Source organism: Misgurnus anguillicaudatus, chromosome 8, assembly GCF_027580225.2.
Source record: "Misgurnus anguillicaudatus chromosome 8, ASM2758022v2, whole genome shotgun sequence".
NCBI classification, from domain to species: domain Eukaryota; kingdom Metazoa; phylum Chordata; class Actinopteri; order Cypriniformes; family Cobitidae; genus Misgurnus; species Misgurnus anguillicaudatus.
Window position 1 is genome coordinate 33,973,523 of NC_073344.2, and position 25,911 is coordinate 33,999,433.

The 25,911-nt window shown below is 37.5% G+C and overlaps 2 protein-coding genes across 3 annotated transcripts; both read left to right on the forward strand.

Moving 5' to 3' along the window:
• The first annotated feature begins 118 nt into the window (after window positions 1-118).
• ccdc14 (coiled-coil domain containing 14) lies at window positions 119-12,477 on the forward strand. 2 transcript variants are annotated; one of them, XM_055214165.2, is made up of 14 exons: window positions 119-273; window positions 365-410; window positions 498-553; window positions 626-695; window positions 781-853; window positions 940-1,065; window positions 4,054-4,212; window positions 4,351-4,445; window positions 4,788-5,358; window positions 6,410-6,548; window positions 8,776-8,858; window positions 11,108-11,284; window positions 11,393-11,525; window positions 11,632-12,477. In XM_055214165.2, exons 2-14 carry the CDS (start codon window positions 381-383, stop codon window positions 12,461-12,463), a joined length of 2,544 nt encoding a protein of 847 aa, XP_055070140.2. In that variant the 5' UTR covers window positions 119-273; window positions 365-380; the 3' UTR covers window positions 12,464-12,477. The 2 variants fall into 2 exon arrangements, with proteins under 2 accessions (XP_055070140.2, XP_055070141.2); XM_055214166.2 differs by lacking the exon at window positions 4,054-4,212 and having other exon boundaries at window positions 124-410.
• Window positions 12,478-13,556: 1,079 nt separating this feature from the next.
• LOC129451101 (IQ calmodulin-binding motif-containing protein 1) lies at window positions 13,557-24,417 on the forward strand. The gene is made up of 13 exons (XM_055214157.2): window positions 13,557-13,860; window positions 13,947-14,112; window positions 14,194-14,314; window positions 14,602-14,695; window positions 14,774-14,873; window positions 15,099-15,271; window positions 18,165-18,271; window positions 19,610-19,731; window positions 19,999-20,141; window positions 20,265-20,413; window positions 23,551-23,682; window positions 23,827-23,983; window positions 24,086-24,417. Exons 1-13 carry the CDS (start codon window positions 13,764-13,766, stop codon window positions 24,304-24,306), a joined length of 1,782 nt encoding a protein of 593 aa, XP_055070132.2. The 5' UTR covers window positions 13,557-13,763; the 3' UTR covers window positions 24,307-24,417.
• The last annotated feature ends 1,494 nt before the right edge of the window (window positions 24,418-25,911 follow it).

Genomic DNA, 25,911 nt, shown 5'->3' on the forward strand with positions numbered 1-25,911 from the left:
CCATAGGCTATCGTATAAATGATTGACATATCTGTAGACCAATAAAGAAAAAAACCTGTGACGCGAGTTACTGTGATGCACCAATGAAAATTCGAATCAACAACCATCTGTATTTTAATTGGTCAGCAGCCCTCGGCTTCCGTTTTGAAAGGCAAACTGGACGATTGCATGGTGGCAGGAAGAGATTTGTTTAGCTTTTTATTCATCCCCTATTTTTTATTAGTGCATAATGATTTTGGAGTCAAACCCCGGCGTAACTATAGAAAAACAACGGTAAACTTTATTAGCGTTTTATTATAACAAGAAATTATGACATATGGTGCATAGTATATAAACTTGGTGCATTTTACAAATTCAATTAAAGTTGACTTGGATCTCAAATGGCAAGACAAGGAATTTCAAGACCAAAGGTATTGAACTAATGTATTTGTTTTTACTTAAACTCTTAAGCAGCGTTTTATGCATGCTCCCTAACTCCCTACGTGCGTCTTGTGCAGGTGGTCTCATCAGGCAGGCTTACAGGCTCTGGAAGGGGACACATTTACAAAAAGAGGTAAAAGAAATCCTGATCACATTGCATCCGTTGCAGACCATTTTAAGCTAACGTTAATTGAATTTTATTTAGGGTTACTGGGAGATCTCTGCCACCTCTTGAACCTGCATATTCCCTTTATTCTACGGATTCAGAAGATCAGGTGATAAATTACACATCTTTCAAAAGTCTTATGAATTGCATAGAGGCTATATGACATTAAGATTCTAATTTGCAAACTTATCCAGGTGACAACAATACACAAGGGACTAGATCGATGTGCTGCTTTACTAAATGGGATACTTGAAGCTGAACAAGCAGGTCGGATACTTATATTATATGCACAGTGAGATTTTCATTTAAACATTTAGCCATGGTAAAGTAATGACAAAATGAACACATAACAGAATCAAAGCCGAAATCACCAGGAGCGAAGACCACCTTTAAAGCCAAACCCAAGAATTTGTCAAGAAAAACAGTGACAGACAAAAAACATGAGAGGAAGACAGGCCCTCATGCAAAGAAAAAGCCAGGTAATGGTCCCTAAATTCAGTATAATTCAATATTTTATCTAAGAAGTCTTTTGTTGGATGTGTCTTGTACATTTGAAAAAATAATGTTACATTAAGATTTTTATCTTCTGTGGATTTTTGTTTTCTTTTGATAATCCCTAGTATGATTAAGCTTATTATGATTTTAGCGGCACAATAAAAACAAACTAAACCGCTGAGGAGTTGAGTGAGAAAGAAAATAACATCTTTGATGTGTCAGTCATTCTTAATACTTGCATCTTGAGATTGATCTGTCATTCATTGAAAACTTCACACGTTGTTGGAGGGTTTGATCATTCTTTGCTCAAAGTTAAGAATATTTTTTTGGGTGAATAATAAGATCAACAAAAATATGTGCTTTCGGCCACACACTTTTTTTCCAATGCCAACCCATACACACTACAGTTGTTTTAACCCAACATAATTAATGACACTACCCTATATCTCAAGATCAAGGTCACTGTGCAATAAAGTAAGCATAAGTACATCAACAGACATAAATACAATATTTTACAAGACAAAACATACACATAGATACTGTAAATGGCTGCTACAACGATAATCCTTACTATAATAATTCTTTTAAGTAAGATTAACCTTGTTATGATAAATACGTAGTATAATCATAGTTAATATGATTAACCTCAGTATGAAACTTAGTATGATATTCCTTAGTATGATAATCCATACTATGATTTATAGTTAGTATGATAATCAGTACTATGATTATTACAAAGTATGATGTACTTTGGTATAATAAATACTTCGTATGATAATCTTTAGTATGATTAACCTCAGTATGATACTTAGTATGATTTACCTTAGTATGATAACCTGTACTATGATTGATACTTGGTATGATTAATACTTAGTGTAATCAACCTTACTATGATAATCTAAACTTTGATTAATACCAAGTATGATTAACCTCAGTATGATTACTTAGTATGAAAATCTTTCGTATGGATAACAATCCATACTATGAATAACCTCCGTATAATACTTTGTATGTTAATCCTTAGTATGATTTACCTCAGTATGATAATCCATACTATGATTAATACGTAGTATGATTAACCTTAATATAATAAATACTTGGAATGATAATCCATACGAGGATACGTAGTATGATTAACTTCAATATAATAAATACTTGGAATGATAATCCATACGAAGATTAATCCCAAGTATGATTAACCTTAGTATGATAATGATTAGTATAATAATTCATAGTATGATAAATCCTTAGTATGATTAACCTCAGTATGATACGAAGTATGAAAATCTTTTGTATAACTTACCTTAGTATAATTATCCATACTATGATTAATACCAACTACGATTAACCTCAGTATGATTGATACTTAGTGTGATTAACCTTAGTATATGAATACTTTGTATTAGGGATGCATATGAATTAATCGCGATTAATCTATAGCAGAGTAAAAGTTTTTGTTTACATCATATATGTGTGTGTACTGTGTATAATAACTTTGTATAGTTAATAAATGCACACACATGCATGTATATATTTAAGCAATGTTTACATGTGTATATACATTTGTATATTTATGTATAATTTATATTATATATAAATATAAATACTTAATATATAAATATATTTTTTTCTTAAAATTATACATGCATGTGTGCATATTTATATATACATAATTATTATACACAGTTCACACACATATATGATGTAAACAAAAACTTTTATTCTGCTATAGATTAATCGCGATTAATTGATATGCATCCCTACTTGGTATGATAATTTTTCGTTTGATCAACCTTCGTATGATAATACATACAATGATTAAAGGCGGAGTCCATGATGTTTGAAAGCCAATGTTGATATTTGAAATCACCTAAACAAACACGCCCCTACCCCAATTGAATCTGGACCTTCTGTTGATAGACCCGCCCCACACATACGTAAACCGGCATTTGATTTGATTTGATTGGCTATAAGTGTGTTTTGGTAGTCGGCCCGTCTCCTTTTCCAACGCGTTTTTCAAACATCGTGGACTCCGCCTTTAACTTTAGTATGATACTAAGTACGATTTACCTTAGTATGATAATCCTTAGAATTATCATACTAAGGTAAATCATACTAAGGATTATCATACTAAGGTAAATCATACTTTCTATGATCAACCTTTGTATGATAATCCATAGGAGGATTAATATGAAGTATGATTAACCTTAGTATGATAAATAATTAGTATAATAATCCATAGTATAATAAATCGTAAAAAATAAAAAATGAATAAATAAATAAATAAAAAATGATAATTCTTAGTTGGATTTAGCATACAATACAAAGTATGAGTAACCTTAGTTTGATAGTATGATAATTCATAGTATGATAAATCTTAGTATGATTAAAGGCGGGGTGCATGATCTCTGAAGCCAATGTTGACATTTGAAATCACCTAAACAAACACACCCCTACCCCAATAAAATATGGACCTGCTTTTGATAGACCCGCTCCACACATACACAACCGAGGCAACGATGTCGGTTTGTAGACATGCTTCTTACTGCTGATTGGCTACAAGTGTGTTTTGGTAGTCTGGCCTACTCCCTTTTCCAAAGGGTTTTTCAAAAATCATGCGCCCGGCCTGGTATGGTAATCTTTAGTATTATAATACTTTGTATTGTAAATCAATAATGTAATTTATCTTAGTATGACTAATATTATTTAGTATGATAATCTTTAGAATAATTAAAGGGATAGTTCACCCAAAAATTTAAATTCTGTCTTAATTTACTCATACATATCTTAAGATATACACCAGTATTGTATTTTGTTTGGTATGTTTGTAAAAACTGCTTAAATGTCCAAATATAACTAAGGCCTAGTCCTGGATCAATCTAAACCCTGTCCGGGAAACCACCCCTAAATGAATGACAAATACTGCAAAAGTGCAAACTGCTGATTAAAAACCTTAAGCTTACATTTCTTAGTTCCAGTGCAAAAGACGATTCTGTCTGCCAGCTTGAACGCCGGGATCAGAGGAGTACATGATACAGGACAGGCCACTATAACAAAAGCAAAACAGACTCGGCCACACCCATTTCCACCGGCCCACTCGCAGCCTGATAACAATAAACTCGCTCATTTGGGTAACAAAACACACTCTACAACAACTGACCTTGAATAATTGTCTTTAATAATGTTCATAATCTATGACCATGAATGAAATTGTTCATTTCACCAGTGCCCTGATATGATCTCTATCCTGTTTGTTCATCTTTGTCCAGGTGGGGTTCAGACATCCACTGTGTTTAACTGTCGACTGACTCAATCCACACCTGCATTCAGCCCACAGAGACCTGGTTCAGCACAAAGTGAACCTGTATGTCTATGATTATATTATTACACCAGAGATTTAATAATGGCAGTGCACTAACATTGTGTAGGCATGATGTGATAAATTTGCATCGACAAGCAAGAAGATCTTTGATGTTTAATGTGGGATTTTGGGCTGATGAGATTTTCATTGTGGGCTGGAGACGAGTAACCCACCACGTTGCTGCAGTTATAAATCCCAACCAAGTGATTATCAAAATGCTGAATTGCTTGTCACGATCATGAATGGTTAGGATAGAAACTCAAATTTACATGAGAGAGATTTTATTGCTTAACTGCATCGCTTTCACTACCTGGATCTTTCTTTCTCTCTCTCTCTGTTGTTTAGTGTGTGCAAAACCGCAATAACCCATCCGAGGAGTTTGATCATGCCAACCCAACTCAGTTTTCCTCTTCTTTGCCCATGCCACGAGCAATCCAAAAACAGTGTCCAGTCATTGTGCAGTCTTCTTTCCAAAATGGACATTGTGTTCCTGTAGAACAAGGGGTACCTTTGACCACGGCCCCAATCTGTGATGATTCCCAAATGGGATCTGTAGGGTCAAGCGTCCCTTTGGCATCGTCCACTGGAAACTTAAGCTGCCCTTCGATGGAAGTGCCAGGAACACAGGTGCCCGTACAGGCCCATGTTACCCAGGCTCAGTCTAGTACAATTGGACAACAGCCGATGATTTCCAAAAATCAGGAGAGGATTTTTTCAATGGAGAGTTCAAATGAGAGTTGTGGTGGTACCAGTGCAGAGGAAGACAATATACATGACGTGGTGGACACCATGCCTGTCAGGGATATCAGCAAGGAGAAAAGCACAGATTTGAATTACAGTCCTGAGAAAACCACCAGGAAGGTTATGACTGTCAGATATCTGCTGGGAGAGCTAAAGACCCTTGTCGCCAATCAGGGTAAGAATGTTGCTATTAGTGTTGTTCATAGGGAATTTTTTTAAAGTATTAAAGGAATAGTCTACTCATTTTCAATATTAAAATATGTTATTACCTTAACTAAGAATTGTTGATACATCCCTCTATCATCTGTGTGTGTGCACGTGGGCGCTGGAGCGCGCTCCGACGCTTCGATAGCATTTAGCTTAGCCCCATTCATTCAATGGTACCATTTAGAGATAAAGTTAGAAGTGACCAAACACATCAACGTTTTTCCTATTTAAGACGAGTAGTTATATGAGCAAGTTTGGTGGTACAAAATAAAACGTAGCGCTTTTCTTAGCGGATTTAAAAGAGGAACTATATTTTATGGCGTAATAGCACTTTTGGGAGTACTTCGACTCGGCGCAGTAACACCCTCCCTCTCCCATTATGAGAGTGAGAAGGGGAGCGGACTTTTCAGGCGAGTCGAAGTACTCCCAAAAGTGCTATTACGCCATAAAATATAGTTCCTCTTTTAAATCTGTTTAGAAAAGCGCTACGTTTTATTTTGTACCACCAAACCTGCTCGTATAACTACTCGTCTTAAATAGGAAAAACGTTGATGTGTTTGGTCACTTCTAACTTTATCTCTAAATGGTACCATTGAATGAATGGGGCTAAGCTAAATGCTATCGAAGCGTCGCAGCACGCTCCAGCGCTTGCGTGCACGCACACAGACGATAGAGGGATGCATCAACAGTTCTTGGTTGGGGTAGTAACATGTTTTGATGTTGAAAATGAGTAGACTATTCCTTTAAGCTCTGACAGTTTACTAGTATGATGCAGTTTGTAGTATGATGTAGTATGCAGGCTCTTACCTTGCTTCATTTCAGTCTTCTCTGTTCGTATCTCCAGATCTGATTTATGAAAAGTGATATCCTATTTCAAACTTGAGAGATGGATGTCTGATTTACTTTCAGTAACAAAATCAAAAATGGAGCACTTAGTTGTTCCTGGGGTCAAAGACGCATTGCAGTGCTGGTTTTGTTTAAAGAGCATTTCTAAGCAGATGTAGCTGTTTTCTGTGCAGACAGTGAGGCTGTGCGTCTGATCTCTGAGCTGGAGCAGAGCATCTCCCTACTTCCTGTCATGGTGGGCAGCACTAACATCCAGGCTGAGATTGCACTCGCCCTGCAGCCACTCAGAAGTGAAAACGCACAGCTGCGCAGGTCAGTGACCCCAAGCTTACACAGAATCCAACATTTTACCAGCTACTGAATGGCATTTAAAGCAACAGTTCACCCAAAATTGAAAATTCTGTCATTTACTCACCCTTGTGTCTCATGTATCCTCATCCTGCCAAACACAAATGGAGATCATTTTATAAAATCATTTTATAAATATATGGGTGCATTATGACTCATAACAGTTTATAAGCATGTAAGGAGCATCAGCAAGACAGGGCAAAGTATGGGCAAAGTCCCTTTAGGAAGTCATGCCACTTGGCGGCCATGTTTGCAGCGCCTCCAGGCAGTTATTCTAAAACTGTGTGTTAAAACATATTTTTGACCAACATTTAAAGCTGAAGTCAACTGTACTACCATAACTTGCTACTTGGTACTTCTACGCTAAAATTGCCCTAAAAAGAAAAAAAAATTTCAAGATCATTGCAGCTACCGCGCTCTATGCCACTCTGTATCCACCTTATTTTCTAACGTGTGATGTGATGTATTTCCCTTTTTTGTTTACAGTGCCGTGGGAGCACGCACAAAACATGATTTAAGTTATGGTAAATATTTACTACACCTGCCATGTATACCCTAGTGGGAGGATGAAATGAAGAAGTGGCCTGATATATCATATGTAAGGAATAATTGACGATGGGCCATTGAATTATAAGAAAAAAATGCACACCCAAGGTGCAATGCGGCACGACGCGAATGGTATAAGAAGATATATTCAATCATTTTGTGTTGTTGCTCGGGAGTGACAGGTCTTCAACACGCAACTATGAAAGCACAGAGGCATACCAGTATCTGTATAGTGGGAAGGTCAGTTGAGTGTTTGTACCTGAAATAGACCAAGAATTCATGTTTTTAACCTTTTCAGGTGTGTGTTCAAAATGTCACAGCTGTCCACCTGGTGTGAGGTTTTTTAAACAGCAATTTTTAACTGACTTGTTTGAGTTTTTTGTGGCGATGCATAAGGGTTGTGTTAATCGTTTTTCAATTTCAATTCTTAATTTAAAACAAGATAATGGAGGTAAAACAATTATTGTGCGATTTAAAAAATAAAGTGCGTTCTGCTGGACCGATGTGTTTGTAAGGCACTTCAAAGTCACCACTGCTTTGACACGTGTAGCCTATTGCAACACTTATTTAATAAAAAGGTTAAATGAATGCATGTTTTTAAATGATCTGAGTAATCATGTTAAATAACCGCGATTTATGATTTTTACCAAAATAATAGTGATTTATGATTTTGCTCATATTGGAGCAGTCCTACGACACATCATCACATGGTCCGACAGTCAACAGCAGCATCTTTATCGTTTAACACATTGTAAGTCATTTAAACAAACCAGAATAAACATATTAAACAATTACATTTATTCAGTATTTTAGTTTTATGAAAAATCTTATAGATTGCTTCTTATGCAGATTGAGACATTATTTGCTTATTTTGCGATTATTTCCTAATTCATTTAAAACATAACAAAAGTATGGGCAAACACATTAAGAAATCATAAACATCAACAAATAAGCAGTTTATGTACTGTAATCGCATTTTTGTATTAATAATACTGAAGTAGCTGAATAAATAAACCAGCTGATTCAGCATTTTTATCTGCATAATATTAGTTGTTTTTTACTGTATTTATTGTTCACTGGCAGTTTCTGTGAAAGGTTTTACTGGATGTGTGAACACAGATTATAGGTGCGGGTGCCCACGTACACATTCAGCTCTTGTGCGTGTATTATGGTTAAAACAAATGTTTTGTAGAGATTTACTGCGTTTGTACCAGCTATTATGGCAACGCCTAACTGCACAAATTATGCCAGTCCTCTGGATTTTAAAATAAACATTAACAAGCCAGTCAAAATGTCTACATAATATGACTCCCATTAGCTTTAGTGCTTCATCGGAGGTTTTACACAAAAGCGCCCACATTTACGTCAAAAATAATGTGGATAGAGCTCCAGATAGTCATATGTCTTTATCCATTTATAATTGGATCTTTTAACTGAAAGGCAGGACTTCCTTCGCCAGTGTGACCATATTGAGAATTGCATTGTCCCCTATTTATAGTAATAGAAGTGTTATATCCAACATCTTTGGTAAAGAAAGTTATGCGAGTTGAGTAAATGACTTCATTCTTGGGTGAACTATTCCTTTAAAATCTTCGCAGATTTTTAGTAAGCATTGCGTATATTTGAGTTTGAGGATGTCTCCTAGGCGATTGCGAATACTCAATCAGCAGTTATTGGAACGTGAGAGGGCAGAAAGAAGGGCCAGACCAGCAGACTGCAACATGGAGGGTAAGTGACCCTGTTCTTATTGCTGTCATTAGGAACTTGTGAAAGGACTGATGTCTCGGGTTCAGCCTCTTAAAGCTGACAGTTCATTAGCTGACTTGAAATGACTCTTAATAGTCTGCGATATTACATGTCCTTGGGAATGGGAATCATCCCTTGAGAATTTAATGATTATGGTTACTGATTCTTGTTCAAATGATTGGTTTAGGTTCCCCCCAGCAGTCTGCTGCCAAATAAAATAATTTCAAATTTTAACAATTTAGTACATTTTGAAACTTTCCTGGCAAGTCATTTCAGTCTTCCAGTATGATTTTATATCTACAGTAGGGTGATTCTCACGAAAACTTGGTTTTAAAAATGTCAAGCATGAAAATGTAAAAATTGCTTAAATTTACTTTTTTTTTTACAAAGTCTGGAGTAAATGGGAACATTAATTTAAAAACTTTTACTTATCATTTAGCACTTTTTGTAACATAATTTAAAAAAATTAGTCCTAAAAAATCTCATTACCGCAACAGTCAGAAAACATCAACACTGACATATTTTCAAAATGACATGACAAACCTGAAAGAACATAATTTGGAGTTTCTGCACATGCATTTAAAATCAAAGTATTATGCTTCTATTAATTCAATTAACATTTAATAAGCATCTGTTGCGGTAATGATAATCAAAATGTCGTGTAAGCATTCTGACAAGACAATATTTCAAATTAACTGTAAAAAAATGATCTTACCTGGTAGCCATCTTGAAGTAACTGGTCCATGTGCTTGGTCACTCAAAATCAAACTTTATTAAAATTCTGTATGTGTGCTTAAACTGTTCTCAAAAAGTGTTGCGGAGGATGAGAACATCAGGCATGGACACCTCATTTTCCTAATTTTTCTTCATTATTATTATTATACATGAATATTCAGTAAATATTTTTTCTGTCATCTAAAGTAGTCTAGCAAAACATCCATTTATTTTTTTTCTTAATATTTTTGTGTTAATTTGATTAAATTACAACATAACGCATGTTCAAACACAGCCGGACACATTGCGGTAATGAGAATTTCAGCAGAAAATGAGATAAAATTTACAATTATAAATTCTTATGTTGAAATCACACATTGTGCAAGGTAGAACACAGTATTGTGTTAATTCTGATGCTTTTTAATATTACTATATTACACATTTTAAAGCTAAAACCATAAGTGCCGTGGTGTTTCAATGGTTTCGTGAGAATCACCCAGTAAGTGATAAGCTAACTGCTCCTGTATAGCTCAGTAAGCATTGTGTTAGCAGCGTAAAGGTCATGGGTTTGAACCCAGGGGTTTGAACCGCCATGTTTTCATTACCATGAGTCACATGTCATCTGACCTACACACAATTGTAACAACTGCAACCATAATTTACTTATGCATTGTAAATCATGTGAAATGCAAATTCTTGGTAACCAAAGAGCTGCCTGGTTCATGGATTTCAGGTATTTTTATTACATTTTACTTTTTTGAATTTGGCGGCTCCTCAGCTCGCGTGGCCTCATGGGGAGAGTAAAGTGTCCATTCAATGCACATCTAGCTGGAAGTAGTAGGTCATCCAGGTGTTTTTTGCCTACTGTGAATTTGGACGTACTACTTGTCTCCCATACTGATTTTTGCCTACTTTATACTGCAGTATGGATTTTGATGCAGCGTTTGTGTGCACGCTTTTCTACTTATTTATAGTGTTATGCATTTATGAAACCCATTTTAATTTTAAATGCATTTGAATTAGTGTAGTATGCTTGTTGTTAGAATACAAGAGAACTAATCATGCAAAACTGAAGGGGGTCGCACACCGGGTGAGAAGCGTCATGCCGCGCCATGTATCTAAAAATCAAACACATTATTTTCTATGAATGTACACACACCGGCGGCAACTGTCTGCTGTGACTCTGTACGCTGCTCAAACCCCTGCCGTGCCATTACAGTTTAACATTAAATTACATCATATTTGTCATAGGCTGCTAATGCATATTTTGCATCTGGACGAAGACTCTAAAAGTCTGAAAAAGCTTGCGCTATTGAATGTGCACTTCTGGTGTGCCATACCTGCGAGTTGTCCTATACATGAGTCTGACGCAGCGATTCTTGCCCGGTGTGCAACCACCTTAAATGTGCATCGTTCTTTTTTGTCTTTAATTTTTTATGGTTAGCTAGCTGCATAATATAAGAACGGCGTGTGTGTGTGTGTGTGTGTGTGTGTGTGTGTGTTTGGCTGTGTTCCAGTGGTGGCATTGCAGTCATTGAACCTCACTCTTCAGACTCAATTAAATGAGAGCCACAGAGAGCTCCAAGACCTTCAGCAGGAGAACATGAGACTACAGAAAGCTCTGGAGAGCAAAGAAAACAACTGGCAGCAGCACAAAGCGCAATGCGAAACGGAGAACAGTCGCCTAAGGCTGGGTTTGTTTCTCTCTTTGTTTGAATCATGTTCATACCTGGAGAAAAAAACAATAAAATGCTTAAAATAAATCTCAAAGTTATTAAATGTCACCTTACATACCCTCATAGAGTTGAATGAGGCATTAGCTGAAATCCAAAGTTGCCAGAGTAAACTCCAAAAGTGTGAGTTTGAGAAGACTGCATTAACTCTTAGTTTCCAGCAGAGGGAGGGAGAGATCAGCAGACTACAAGAGATCATACGGTAAGAGTTACGATATACTGTAATCACATCCTGAATTGTTATTCAGTGAATAAAGCATGTAACAGAACACGTATGTGAAACACTGCTGTTTCTTTCATATACACAGAAGTTTACAACCAAACCAGATGATATCCCCCAAAACCTCTCAGCTACTGGATTTGCCTCAGTCGAGTTCAAAGCTTACCAGGAGTGTTCTGGAATGGCATGAAAATGCACAGAAGGAGACTGGCACATCAGACAAACTCACCAGCTCAGTAAAGACCTACCTTCAGACACTGGAGGGGGCAGGTCAGGCCTCTTCTCCTCACAGGGCACACATATTACAGCCAGCCTCATCTTGTGGTGGAAAAGAAACAATTATACCATCAGATGGTCAAATCTGCTCTCCAAAACTTCAAAACGAGATTCACAAGCCGATCCTGGAAGCCATAGCTGAGAATGTACCTCAGTTAGCAGAGCAGAGCATAACATCTTTTGCCCCTTTAAGAGAGACTTCAGTGGGGCTGCATGGCACTGGGATGCCTCATAGTAAACCTTTCACACAGTGTAAAGAGCTGATGCCAGCCAAGAGTCAAAAGCAAAATGAACTGCAATATATGAGCGGTTCTTTTGGAAAACTAGACATCTCGGATACTCTACACAGTCAGGAATCAAAGTATGATAGCCAAAACAAGGGACTGAATGAACACCCGCTGCAATCCCAGCATGCCCGTCGGTGCCTGAAGATGGACGTTGAGTCGGGGCACACTGAGCGACCTTCAGTGATGGAGAGCACCTTCGCCTCTTGTGATATAAAGTCTTTAGCATCTGATTGGAGCGTAAACTCCTGGTCTACTTTTAACACACGAGATGAGCAGAATTTCAGAGAGGGTCTGGCAGCACTTGATGCCAGCATAGCAAGTCTGCAGAGGACCCTGAAAGCAGATTTAAATAAATGACGGTTTAGCATTTAGGATGTGTGCTGAGTGATTTGATTTTGTATGTGTAATTTATGAATTGTTTTAAATGTACTTTTGTTTTTATTAAATTATTATTTTTTTAAATCCAAGAAAATATTTATTTTCCTTGGTGTACTTTTAAGATGAAAAATGAATCTTTGGTGTCCCCAGAGTACATATGTGAAGTTCTAGCTCAAAATACCATATAGATAATTTATAACATATTAAAACTTTGGAGGAGTGAGCAAAAATGTGCTGTTTTTGGGTGTGTCCTTTAACATGCAAATGAGCTGATGTATGCACTAAATGCCAGTGCTGTGGTTGGATAGTGCAGATTAAGGGGTGGTATTATGCCCTTCTGACATCACAAGGGGAGCCAAATTTCAATGACCTATTTTTTCACATGCTTGCAAAGAATGGTTTACCAAAAGTTACTGGGTTAATCTTTTTCACATTTTCGAGGTTGATAGAAGCACTGGGGACCCAATAATAACATTTAAACATGGAAAAGTCAGATTTTCATTATATGAAGAGTTTCGTTGCAAAACGAGATAAATCCATTTTTGTCAAAACATGTTTATTATTATGTTATCATGTTATTATTTTGTTTTATGGTGCTACTTAGTTGTATTTTTTAAGTTATGAAGGTTTAAATCAAAACAAACCAAGTACAGTTGCATTGAAATTAATTGGAATGCACAACCAAAAAACAAGATTTCTGAACAATTAAAAAAACGGTGGTTATCTCGTCACTTGAACAAACCATAATAAATCAAATAGTTTTGAAATTTGACCAAAATACTCAATCGCACAGTATGGCTTTGCACGTTTTTAAACGGGATTTTTTTTTTAAATAATAAATAATATAATGATGATGATCATAATAATATCCAACAGGCAAATTTTTTTCCAACAGACAAGGTTATTGAGCATCTCCAATAATTAAGGAAATACTATTTATTTTCTGTACTATAAAAAATTAATCTAAACAATTATTCGCATCAAAAACAGAAAAGCACAATTTACAATAATACTTTACAGTATTAAATCAATAAATTAAATGCTTTACAGTAGAAATGCCTGAAACGGAAAGTCGCTGGTTGATGACGTAACGGTTGCCGTAGAAACCAAAGAGGCTCTTGTCGCGTGCTGTGTTTTTCTTTTTTTAGAAACATGCACATTCAAGATAAGTTTAAGATAGCGGTCAAGTCAGTAGAATAAAGCGTTTTTCTTCGAGTTAAAACGACTTTAATCGCCATTTTCTGACTAATTCAACCATTTATCCGAGGCCAAAAGCGCGATGGGAGACGAAATAAACCCAGAATACAGAGATTTAGTAGCAGATACGCGAGAACAATCTGACAAGAAGATCCTCGGCGTGCTCTTAAAATTAAAAGGTATTACGTTACATTAAAATGCAAAACTATGCTCTCCTTGTGTTTATTATACATTAACTTACACATTAAGTGAACGTTTTTCACAGATCTTCTAAACAGGACGTCTTTAGGCGATCAGAGGGATCTGGAGGAATGTAAACGGAGTCTGTACTCTTATGGTGTGTTGCATTATTGCTCATCTTCTTTAAGATTCAGTCCAGCCAAGATTCAAGGGGGATACGCGGTTCTGACGCAAATGGCCGACCTCCTCAGGTATTTGAGTCATTTGTAAGTTGTTTGTTTTCATTTCATTTGTCTTTTGGAGTTTTACCGTGTGTGTTTTTGTCCCTCTAGCTCGTGTTGTGTTGGTCTGGGATCTTTCAGAGGCATGGAGATGTTCAATCATGAATTTCTGTCCTCAGTGGTTGAAAATCTTTTATTTCTTGCAGACCGTGTAATGAATAGAGCACTGCAGGTGAGATATATTACTTCTCAGAGGAAGAGACATCTTTTTGTTAACCCTGGTGTTCTTGTTTCTGGTCAATCTTTGCTTGATATAATATATGATTTTGATATTATGGTCGCTGTATTGTAAAATTGACAAGGGACATAATATATTTTCTGTAAAAGTGTCTTGTATAACTGAAAATTATGATTTCCTGTTAGTCTGTTACCAATGTAGAGTAAGAATGTTGACAGTCGTGTTTGTGTGTGCGTTACTTGAGATTTATTAATCAAAATTTTTATTTGTCTCTATAACAGGACAAGGCACAAAATGAGATGATTCGTTTGTTTAGAAAAGTCTTTGATTCCATTGGCTGGCTCCTCAGGGCTCATAGACATCTCAGTCATCATGGTATGTGACTGGAACCCCTTTTATCACCACATGTAGATTTATTATTTGGTATATGAACTATGTGCATTATCTCCTCAGTATTGCGGTCTAAACATTATGAGAGAGTTCAGATGTGTGAAGACGATGACATCTCAGTTGTTACTGTTACGATGTGGAACGAAATCTTCAGGGCAGACAGGTACAACAGGATGCTACAACATCTTTATAACACGCAACTATTATCCATGTATCAGTTTTTATACATGGAAACTACATAAAAAATATAGTGTCACAAATCTCTGCCTTTATTCTACAACAGGAAGTGCATTGCATTCATTTTCTCAATTAGCAGAGCATTGTGCTAGCAGTGCAAATGTTGTATTTTTGCTGACTGAAATTCCATCTCTCTCCCTTTGTTTTACAGGGCTGTTATAGATGAGATGGGAATCAGGGCTCTGACTGGCATCTTGGATGATATTGTGTATAAAATGTCCAGTAGCTCAAATCCTGTAATTGGCCGGGCTGCTGTAAAGACTCTCGTTCAAATAATGGACCACAGCATGGCGACCCGTCAGCTCGTTCACAGACGATACAGAGGTAAAGTCAAACTTTAGTCCGAATTAGCTGTCTTTAAAGTTCACATCACACACGCTGGTTCTGCTAATCGCATGTTAACTTTGAGTACCTATAGAGTATTGCATCCTTCATATCTTTAGTTTTATCATATTTATAAAAGAGAGATCAGCTGTACTGCTATTTTTCCGAAAAAAGCTTCGCTCCTGGAGGCATACCAAGGGCTGAGCGAGTCACAAGCAAGCAACACACACAAAACATTATCCCACTGTTTCTGGATAACCTATGATTCACTACATGAACATGTTTGTGTTGTTTACATTATGGGCCGGTTTCCCGGACAGGGATTAGACTAGTCTTACCAGGTGAAAAAGTAGTACACTTCCATAGTGCTTTATTTTCACACACTAATTTTGTACTTAATATACTAAAAATTAATCTTTAGTACTTCTAAAGATGTTCTTAAGATCTTCTGAGCGTACTTCACTGTGCTATTTTAAGACACCATAAATATAAACTAAAATGTGCTAAAATGTATTTAAAAAAATGTATTTAGGTACCACTTGTAGTAAACTTGAACCCATCTTTGTATGAAAGTTGAGTTCAAGTTTAATACAAGTGTTAACTATATACATATTTTAATGCAGAGATAGTATGTTAAAAGTGCATTTTAGTTCATATTCATGGCGTCTCAAAATAGCACAGTGAAGTACACTTAGATAATCTTAAGAACATCTTAGGGTGTTTTCACATTCAGTTCATTTTAAAAGAACCAAACCCAGTTCACTTAAAGTGAACCAGAAAAGAAACTAGCTGAATGTGACCTCAGTCCTTTTGGTGTTCACAATATAGTGGACTCAAAAGAGGACCCAGTTCTTTTTTTGGTCCTCTTTAGAAGTGAAGTGATCTCAGACCTTTTCTTGTTCACATCACAACTTCATAAGAACTCCGACCCCAGCTTTCTGTGCAGCAGTTGATTTTGATACAATGTCCACACGACACGCAAAGCGGACCGGGACCTCATTGATTTCACATTTCAAAAAGAAATCGAACCACAAAAGAACCCAAAAGCGAACCGCACCCAGACCACCTCCTGACGTGGTCTGAGTTCGGTTCACTTCTGGGTCCTTTTAGGGGGGTCTGAGATCACTTGGTTTGGTCACATATACACCCTGAACTGATCTGAGAGCGTTTGGAGGGCTCAAAGGAACTAGGTGTGAAAACACCCTTAATATACAAAAAATTCATCTTTAGTACTTCTTAAGTACAAAATTAGTGTGCGAAAATAAAGCACTATAAAGGAATATTCAATTTTCTTAAAAGAAAAATCCAGATAATTTACTCACCACCATGTCATCCAAAATGTTGATGTCTTTCTTTGTTCAGTCGAGAAGAAATTATGTTTTTTGAGGAAAACATTGCAGGATTTTTCTCATTTTAATGGACTTTAATAGAGCCCAACATTTAATACTTAACTCAACACTTAACAGTTTTTTTCAACGGAGTTTCAAAGGTCTATAAACGATCCCAAACAAGGCATTAGGGTCTTATCTAGCAAAACGATTGTCATCTTTGACAAGAAAAATAAACAACAATATGCACTTTTAAACCACACCTTTTCGTCTAGATCCGGTCTAGCGCGACCTAACGTAAATGCGTAGTGACGTAGGGAGGTGTTACATTTATAAAACGCACATTTGCGGACCATTGTAAACAATAAACTGACACAAAGACATTAATTAGTATCAGTTGACATACAACAACGTCGGAACGGTCCTCTTTCTCAACACTTGTAAACACTGGGGCGGAGTTTCGCGTTCGTCCTCTGTGACCTCTTGACGTCATGACGTATTGCGTGGGGTCACGCTGGCGCATCACGACCGGATCTAGACGAGAAGTTGTGGTTTAAAAGTAGATATTTTTTATTTTTCTTGTCAAAAATGGCAATCGTTTAGCTAGATAAGACACTTATGCCTCGTTTGGGATCGTTTATAGTTCTTTGAAACTCCGTTGAAAAAATGTTTTAAGTGTTGAGTTAAGTATTAAATGTTGGGCTCTAAAGTCCATTAAAATGAGAAAAATCCTGGAATGTTTTTCTCAAAAAACATAATTTCTTCTCGACTGAACAAAGAAAGACATCAACATTTTGGATGACATGGTGGTGAGTAAATTATCAGGATTTTTCCTTTAAGAAAATTGAATATTCCTTTAAGTACACTATGGAAGTGTGCTACTTTTCACCTGGGTAGACTAAAATAAATGTAAGAGCTGTACAAACTGATAACATCTTGTACTAAAATATCTTAAAATACATCAGTGCCCTCTGTTTTGCCTCAAAATGCACACAAGTAATGTTTTTAGTAAGGCATTTTCAAAGCTAATCTTTGTTCAGGAAACCACCCCTATATGCACTTATGCACCGATTACCAACGGAACACAGACATTTGATGCAGTTTTAAATACCACCTCCGACTTGTGACTGGTTGTTTTATCAGTGGGACCGCCCCATTTCAATGAAATCCAACTCCGCTTCTACCTCGAATAAACAAACTACATCCATTGTTCCCATTAATGATGTGTTACATTTTCCTCACAAACCACAACGCACTTCTTTGGTGACGTTTATTTCGTGTCAGCTCTTGGTTGTTGTGTGCGTGTGCTATTCCGGGTGAAGTGCCCATATAAGGACTTCCACTGTACTTTCTGCACTGCTTATGCAGTAGTTGAAAAAATAACTTTTACAAACCTAGATAAAGTGCATTTGGCACAGAAATACTGCATCATACGTCCAAGTAGTTCCTTGTACCTTTGCCCATGTTAAGCATGAGGAATCAGAATCCATGAAATACCATTGGGGGGGTCTAATAATGATTTTTCCCCCCACCTTAATAGTGCTGACCTGTGTGTTGTGTTGCAGGCTTGGGTGATTTGGCTGTGAAAGACTGGCGGGGGAAAGGCTTTGAGGCAGCACTGGATCAGCTGATCGACCGACTGCATTCAGGTGCTTCGTGGAGAGACACTGAGGTCAGCAGTGACTGATGCTGTGTTTCAGTTCACATACTAACCGTCCTAAGTAGTAATCAGAATTAGTATGTGCCAAGTTGTAGTATGTTCAAATGCGTATCCTTAAAGGGGACATATCATGAAAATCAGATTTTTCCATGTTTAAGTGCTATAATTGGGTCCTCAGTGCTTCTATCAACCTAGAAAATGTAAAAAGATCAACCCGGTAACTTGGTTTTGGTAAACCATTCTCTGCAAGCATTTGAAAAAATAGGTCATTGAAATTTAGCTCCCCTTGTGATGTCAGAAAGGGGTCATACCGCCCCTTAATCTGCACTATCCACTGCCATTTATGGAAAAGATCAGCTCATTTGCGTTTAAAAGGACATAACCAAAAATAGCAAATTTTTCTCACACCTACAAAGTGGCAATTTTAACATACTATAATAAATTATCTATATGGTGTTTTTAAACTAAAACTTCACATAGGTTCTCTGGGGACCCCCAATATTTTTTTGACATTTTAAAAAAGTCTTATGAAATGTCCCCTTTAAAATATTAAGATTTTTTTCAATTGAAAACTTAAATGCAGATCCATGCATACTTTTAATGGGTGACATTACCCACAACTCATTGAAAGAGGGAGGAGTTTAGTAATTCTATACTGTATAGTATATAGGACATAATATAGCATATACGTAGTATATTATATAGTACAAATTACATGAGAAGTAATAAAGGAAGAAAACCCTAACAAAAAAATGCAAGGGGCGGGGTTGTGTTTTGATGTGTCTGATTGTTAATGATCACAGTTTGGATCAGAAGTAGGGTGACCATTCGTGCCAGTTCCGCCGGACACGTCCCAAACATGTTTTCGGGTTCGTTCTCTGGAAGTCGCGTTGGTCGACCGCATACGTCATCAAGGTTTAATATTTCGGGTTTAATTTCAAAAAAGCAACCGTTACATTTCAAGGTAAGAATGAAACTACAATGATTGTATCTCTTAAAAGAAATAAATCTTAATTTTCTAATGTATTTTAACTGAAATGTGAGAACCTCGATGACGTATGCGGTCGCTCAACGCGACTTCCGGAGAACGCACCCGAAAACATGTTCGGGACGTGTCCGGTGGAACTGGCACGAATGGCCACCCTAATCAGAAGCCCCCTAATTGACTTCCATAGTAGGAATAAAGAATAATATGGAGGTCAATGGGGTTTCTGATCAGTTTGGTTCTTTGTGTTCATAAGAAATAACATGAGAGCAAGTAAATTGACAGATTTTTTTTTTGGGTGAACTATCCCTTTAAATGTATTTGGTTACTCTTGTTACTATTAATTCACTCTTCGTTATTTAAAGGAGTCATCTGAGGAGATGGTGACAGCTGCATGTGTAATTCAGGCGGCTTGGAGAGCTCATCAGACCAGAAAGAGACTGAAAAAACTTCCTCGAGCTGTCAGCACAATACAGCGCAGCTTCAGGTGAGGAAGTGATGATCTGATCTAACCAAATAAATGTCAGCTCTTAATACATTAGCCACATTTTGCCTTTATTGGGGTTTATTGCTTTTAATTTATTTAGTTTATCAATATTGATGACTCCTGTTGCACTTTACAGAGTTTGTCCTTCCTAAAATGAAAATATCCCTTCCCCTCATAACATCTGCAACTTGTAAGTGATGGTGTGACTAAATCGTAGGGCTATAAAAAAGTTTTTTGTGTCGATGTCAATTTGTCTGCAAATGTCAGGGAAAAGCGCAAACGAAAACAGGAAGATGTTGAGAGACAGCGTGCACAGGAGGAATTACGTCATGAAGTGTGTCTGAGAAGACAGAGAGCCATGAGACAGTTCCGCCAACGGCAGCTTCATCTCATGGAGATATTACCAGCCGGTAACTACTGCACACTTTCAAATGAAACGCTTGTGTTTAAGCAAATAACTCGACATACATTTGGGATAATATTGTTTGCAAAAAAGGAAATTCACACTGTTATACTATACCCACCTCTCTTAGCCCAAGTGGAAAGATACCTGGGGGAGCTGGAGAACCAGGCGGCTGTGCTGATTCAGAGAGTTTGGAGAGGACACAGAGAAAGAAGACATTTCCAACAATACAAATTCAGTCTCGTACAGCACAAAGCTGCTGTCACTCTTCAGAGAGCTGTGAGTGTGCAACTGTACAACCCATACAATTTCTAATGTGTAATTTCGAATCCAGTATGCTGTTTTTGATCCTGTGAAATGCATTTGTTACACATCCTATATGTTGGACATGATTTCACAAGTACAACATTTTCCCGGATCAACATCATTCCAGGGGCCTCATTTATAAAACGTGCATACGCCAGTTCCCACGCAAAGGTTGTGATCTATAAAAAAACAAACTTGATGGGAGAATGGGCTTGAAGGGGGGGATCTGAGGATGATTCATGCACGCGCACTTGCAGGTGATCTGTGATTTATAAAGGGAACATTGGTTTGTTTTATAAGTTTAATATTTTTGGCTTTTGTGCATACGTAGACTTTTAGTAAGGATCCTATGCACAATTTTATAAATAAGACCCCTGGGGCCTCATGTATAAAACTTTGTGTAGATTCCATCCTTAAAGTGTGCGTACGCACAAGGCAGAATTTGCGTACGCACAAAAGTTTTCAGATTTATAAAACCATACTCCAGAAATTGTGCAAAATTCCATTCATAAATCCCAGTGAGCGGAAGATTGTGCGTACGTGCGTCCCGCCCCCATCTCATCCCAAAAACAACCATATATGGAGTGAACAACCCTTAGTTTTACTGGGCATAATGTGGTCTGCATATCATTTTAATATGGATTGACGTTACAAAATGTAAGGAAAATATCGTCGCTGTCCGATTGAAACCTGCATTTCCAAAAACCACATATAAAGCACACACATATAAAGCATTTTAAAGCATTAAAAATATATCTAGCATTCATATTTCAAGACAATATATTCACGTCACATTGGAAGAAAAACGTTGTTATTAACCTGTAAACAAAACAAAGGTTAAAATTAAATTAAAAAATATACTTTATAAAATTAACTTATTTAGCATATATTTAAAATATACTTTTGGCCAGAGAATTTTTTTTTGCCTTATGGGTTTTTAGGAAATGATAAAAACACTGTTTAAACACTGCCATTGTCAAAGTTGATACTGGTTTCACATATGGCCAGACAGGTGTCATTATATTCATAACAGTTTTAATGGAAAACAAACTCGGAGGGAGATGAAATGTTTTTGACCAGTGGATGGTGAAGATCGTTTCGGGTCATGTTCGTCTTTATCTCAGGCGGCAAGAGCATCAATTATACCATTGAACGCGACTTAATGCATTAAGACTGCAATATTACATACCTTATAGAGAATAGGCTGCTAGGGGCAAGTAGACGAGCCCAGCATATAAAACAGGAATATAAAAATTAAATGTGGAAAACAAGAACAGAGTTTGTGTTCTTTCACTCCGCTTAAAAAGAGTGCGTACGCACAGTGGAGAGCATCCGTACGGTGCGCACTTATTTACGGCAAGTTTATTTTTTTATAAATCCCGATATGTGCGTGGAAAATTGCGTAGGCATATTTCTATGCCCATTTTGTGCGTACGCAACGTTTATACATCAGGCCCCTGGTCTTGGAACAACATTTTTATTAACGAATTAGGTGGCAAGATTAGATTTAGGTTCAAAGTTAAAGGAATATTCCATTTTCTTTGTTCAGTCGAGAAGAAATTATGTTTTTTTTAGGAAAACATTGCAGGATTTTTCTCATTTTAATGGACCTTAATAGAGCCCAACATTTAATACTTAACTCAACACTTAACAGTTTTTTCAACAGAGTTTCAAAGGACTATAAACGATCCCAAATGAGGCATAAGGGTCTTATCTAGCGAAACAATTGTCATTTTTGACAAGAAAAATAAAAAATATTCTCTTTTAAACCACAACTTTTCGTCTAGGTCCGGTCCAGCGCGACTTAACGTAAATGCGTAGTGACGTAGGGAGGTCACGTGTTACATATATAAAACACAAATTTGCGGACCATAGTAAACAATAAACTGACACAAAGACATTAATTAGTATCAGTTGACACACAACAACGTAGGAAAGGTCCTCTTTCAACACATTTGTAAACACTGGGGCGGAGTTTCGCGTTCCTCCTCTGTGACCTCTTGACGTCATGACGTATTGCGTGGGGTCACGCTGGCGCATCACGACCGGATCTAGACGACAAGTTGTGCTTTAAAAGTGCATATTTTTTTGTTTTTCTTTTCAAAAATGACAATCGTTTCGCTAGACAAGACCCTTATGCCTCACCTGGGATCGTTTATAGTCCTTTGAAACTCCGTTGAAAAAAACTGTTAAGTGTTAAGTATTAAATGTTGGGCTCTAAAAAAGACCATCAAAACTAGAAAAATCCTGCAATGCTTTCCTCAAAAAACACAACCTCTTCTAGACTGAACAAAGAAAGACATCAACATTTTGGATGACATGGTGGTGAGTAAATTATCTGGATTTTTCTTTTAAGAAAATGGAATATTCCTTTAAAGTCAAGGTCAAGTTTTATTATGCTGGTGGAAAATCTTTCTGATGGCAATTACTAAGTAAAGTTGTCTAAATACATTTATATCTTCTGTGAAGGATGCAGAACCATAAAATGTTCACCCACTCATTGCATTCATGTCCAATCACGTCACTTTCACTTCAACATCTTCACAAGACCTTTTTAAGCAGTGCATAAGTAATATGAAGCAAACTTTTTCTTTACTAGTATCCAGTGGTGGCCGGTGACTTCTTTTTTCAAAATTTCAAAATATGTGTTCTGCACGTCGAGTGATCCTTATGCATCACGTGTCTTGTCAAAATAAGTGCCTGCTGCAGACGCGTCTAAAGGGTTTAGGATAAAAAAAGACACGTGCGTTTGCCAGATACTTGCATCTCATGCGTAATCAAAGCTTAGTGTTAAGGGAGTGTTTTGCGTGTATTTTGTGAACGTGAGCGTCTCTTTTATCATAAACGGTTTTGACACGTGTGCAGCAGGCACTTATTTTGTCAAAACACATGATGCACATGGTTCACATGATGCAACAAACACATATTTTGAAAACACGAGCAAGACGCATGACACTCCGAACACTTATTTTGAATTTGCGCCCCTCGATGAGCAGTCACGAGCCGCCACTGCTAGTATCTAATGGCCAATGACAGATTTTTCATTTTGAGCTAGAGCAAACATTTTTCATTTAATCTGTGTGTACTTATAAGCATGTAAATTATTTCAGATTCTGTGCTTTCTGAAACGTCGTAAAGCACAAAGAAACGCTCTCTCGCCGATTAAAGGACCCAAAGGCCTGACGGACAGCAGAAGGGCAGAGCTTAGGCGACAGATAGAGGAGCACATCTCTCTACATCCTGTGAGTCACCATATGCCCCTTATATAAACAAAACCTTTATGCATTCTTTTACTTTGAGAGCTAAAGCATCCAGTTGGCCTGTGTCCAAATTGTGAAAATTTGTTACTTGGGTGTATCACTGATGTTGGGATTTCTGTCGTGCAGTCATCTGTGATGTCAGCAGAGGGCAGCATGGAGCTTAATCACAGAGCTCAGTCTCTCCTTCATCAGCACCTGCTCAACAGAGCCTCTGATCGGGCACAGGAACAGCACAGACAAGCTCTGCTCGCACAGATCAACACAGACATGGAGCTCTTACTGAGTACGTACCTGAATCTAAGGCTGAGAACTTTCAATAAAGTTAGCAAATATTGAATGAATTAATATTATGCTACAGAATCTAAACATAAAAATGTGTTTTTAGGTGCTCCGTCCCTGAAGGATGCCGGAGAAGAGGATGCAAGCCTGTTCCTAAGCCGTTCCCGCCCTGTGGCCACACGCGCCCGCCAATCCCATAACGCATTGATCCAGAGTATGCGTCTCCCCTGGTGGAAGATACTGGGAAGTGAGCTCTCCAGCACAGAGGAGCCTCTTGGGAAAGACTATGATATAAACATCGAGTCACTGTACTTGGGTGGCATTTAAAGGACGGTAAATAGTCAAAAAATGTTTAAAGCAATTTATTTGAAATATATCCCTCATGTTTGTACATTTGAATTGCAAAGTAAACACTTACTCCAAGCATGGAGCTTACAAGATGAAACACTTCTTGTAAAAACGATGAAAACAATTTTGTGACCTAGTGGGTGTCTTAATTTGCAAGCGCTTGTTAGGTTCAGCAGTTGTCACTGTGTAATTGTGCTGCGTAGGTCCGTTTAGGGTTGCAAAATTCTGGAAATCAAGCCTGGAAATTAATGGGAATATATGTTATAATAATAATATATGCAAAGTTGCCTATAACAGGGAGGGATCGGGGGGCCCCAATTTAATGACATTTTATAAAATACATATATTTATCATAAATTCTGTGTAATTAAACCCAGTGGCGGCTCGTGACTGCTCATCCTAGGGGCGCTTATTCAAAATAAGTGTTCAGAGTGTCATGTGTGTTGCTTGCATTTTCGAAATATGTGTTTGTGGCGTCGTGTGAGCCATGTGCATCACGTGTTTTGTTAAAATAAGTGCCTGCTGCACGCGCGTCAAGACTGTCTGTGATGGAGGAGACGCTCACGTTTACAAAATACACGCAAGACACTCCCTTAACAGTAAACTCTGAGTACGCATGAGATTATGCGAGCATCTGGCAAACGCGAGCGTCTCTTTTATCATAAATCCTTTGGACGCGTCTGCAGCGGGCACTTTGACGGGACACGTGATGCGCACAGGATCGCTCGGCGTGCAGAGCGCATATTTTATAATTACAAACCACACACACATGACGGGCTACATATATGTTGTGAAGAACTTCGCATCGAGCGCCCTCGAAAAAAAGAAGTCATGGGCCACCACTGATTAAACCTCAGAAAAAAAAGGATACTAACCAACAGCACTACACTGTATAATTTAATGTTTTGTTTAATTTAAATTTTAAGTTTTGGAATGTTTTTTGTCAATTTACCGGTGACATGAAGGTTTGCAACGTACACAAGGAGGAGCCGCACGCCGAAAAAGTTTGAGAACCACTGTTCTAGGGGAACAATCACAGGGCATGCGGTCCGTGTAGAACGGACACACGTCACATTTTTTGCAGAGGTGCACTTCAGGCTTACGCATAGCTTCCAGCATAGATCCTATGCAAGACCATAAACTGGGCTTTATAGTAATGCTCTGTGTTACCAATGCAAAGGTCACTGATTAAAAAAATGGCTTAAATGCACCGAGTTGCTTTGGATAAAAGCATCTGCTAGATGCATAAATATAAATTAAGAGCTCAGATGCAAAACCCTTTAATTTCATCTGAAATGGTTTTTGTAAATGAGCATTTTTAATGTATTCTGCCAACAAACCGGTATTTCTAAATGGCTTGAAGCTGTGGATTTAAAAGGACATTCCACTTTTTTTAAAAAAATGTGCTCATTTTCCAGCTCCCCTTGAGTTAAACGTTTGATTTTTACCATTTTGGGGTCCATTCGGCTGATCTCTGGGTCTGGCGCTGCCACTTTTGGCATGGCTTGGCGTGATCCGTGGAATCTGATTGGTCCATGGGCATTGCACCTAAAAAATAACCAAATATTTTATTTTTGGCTGCTG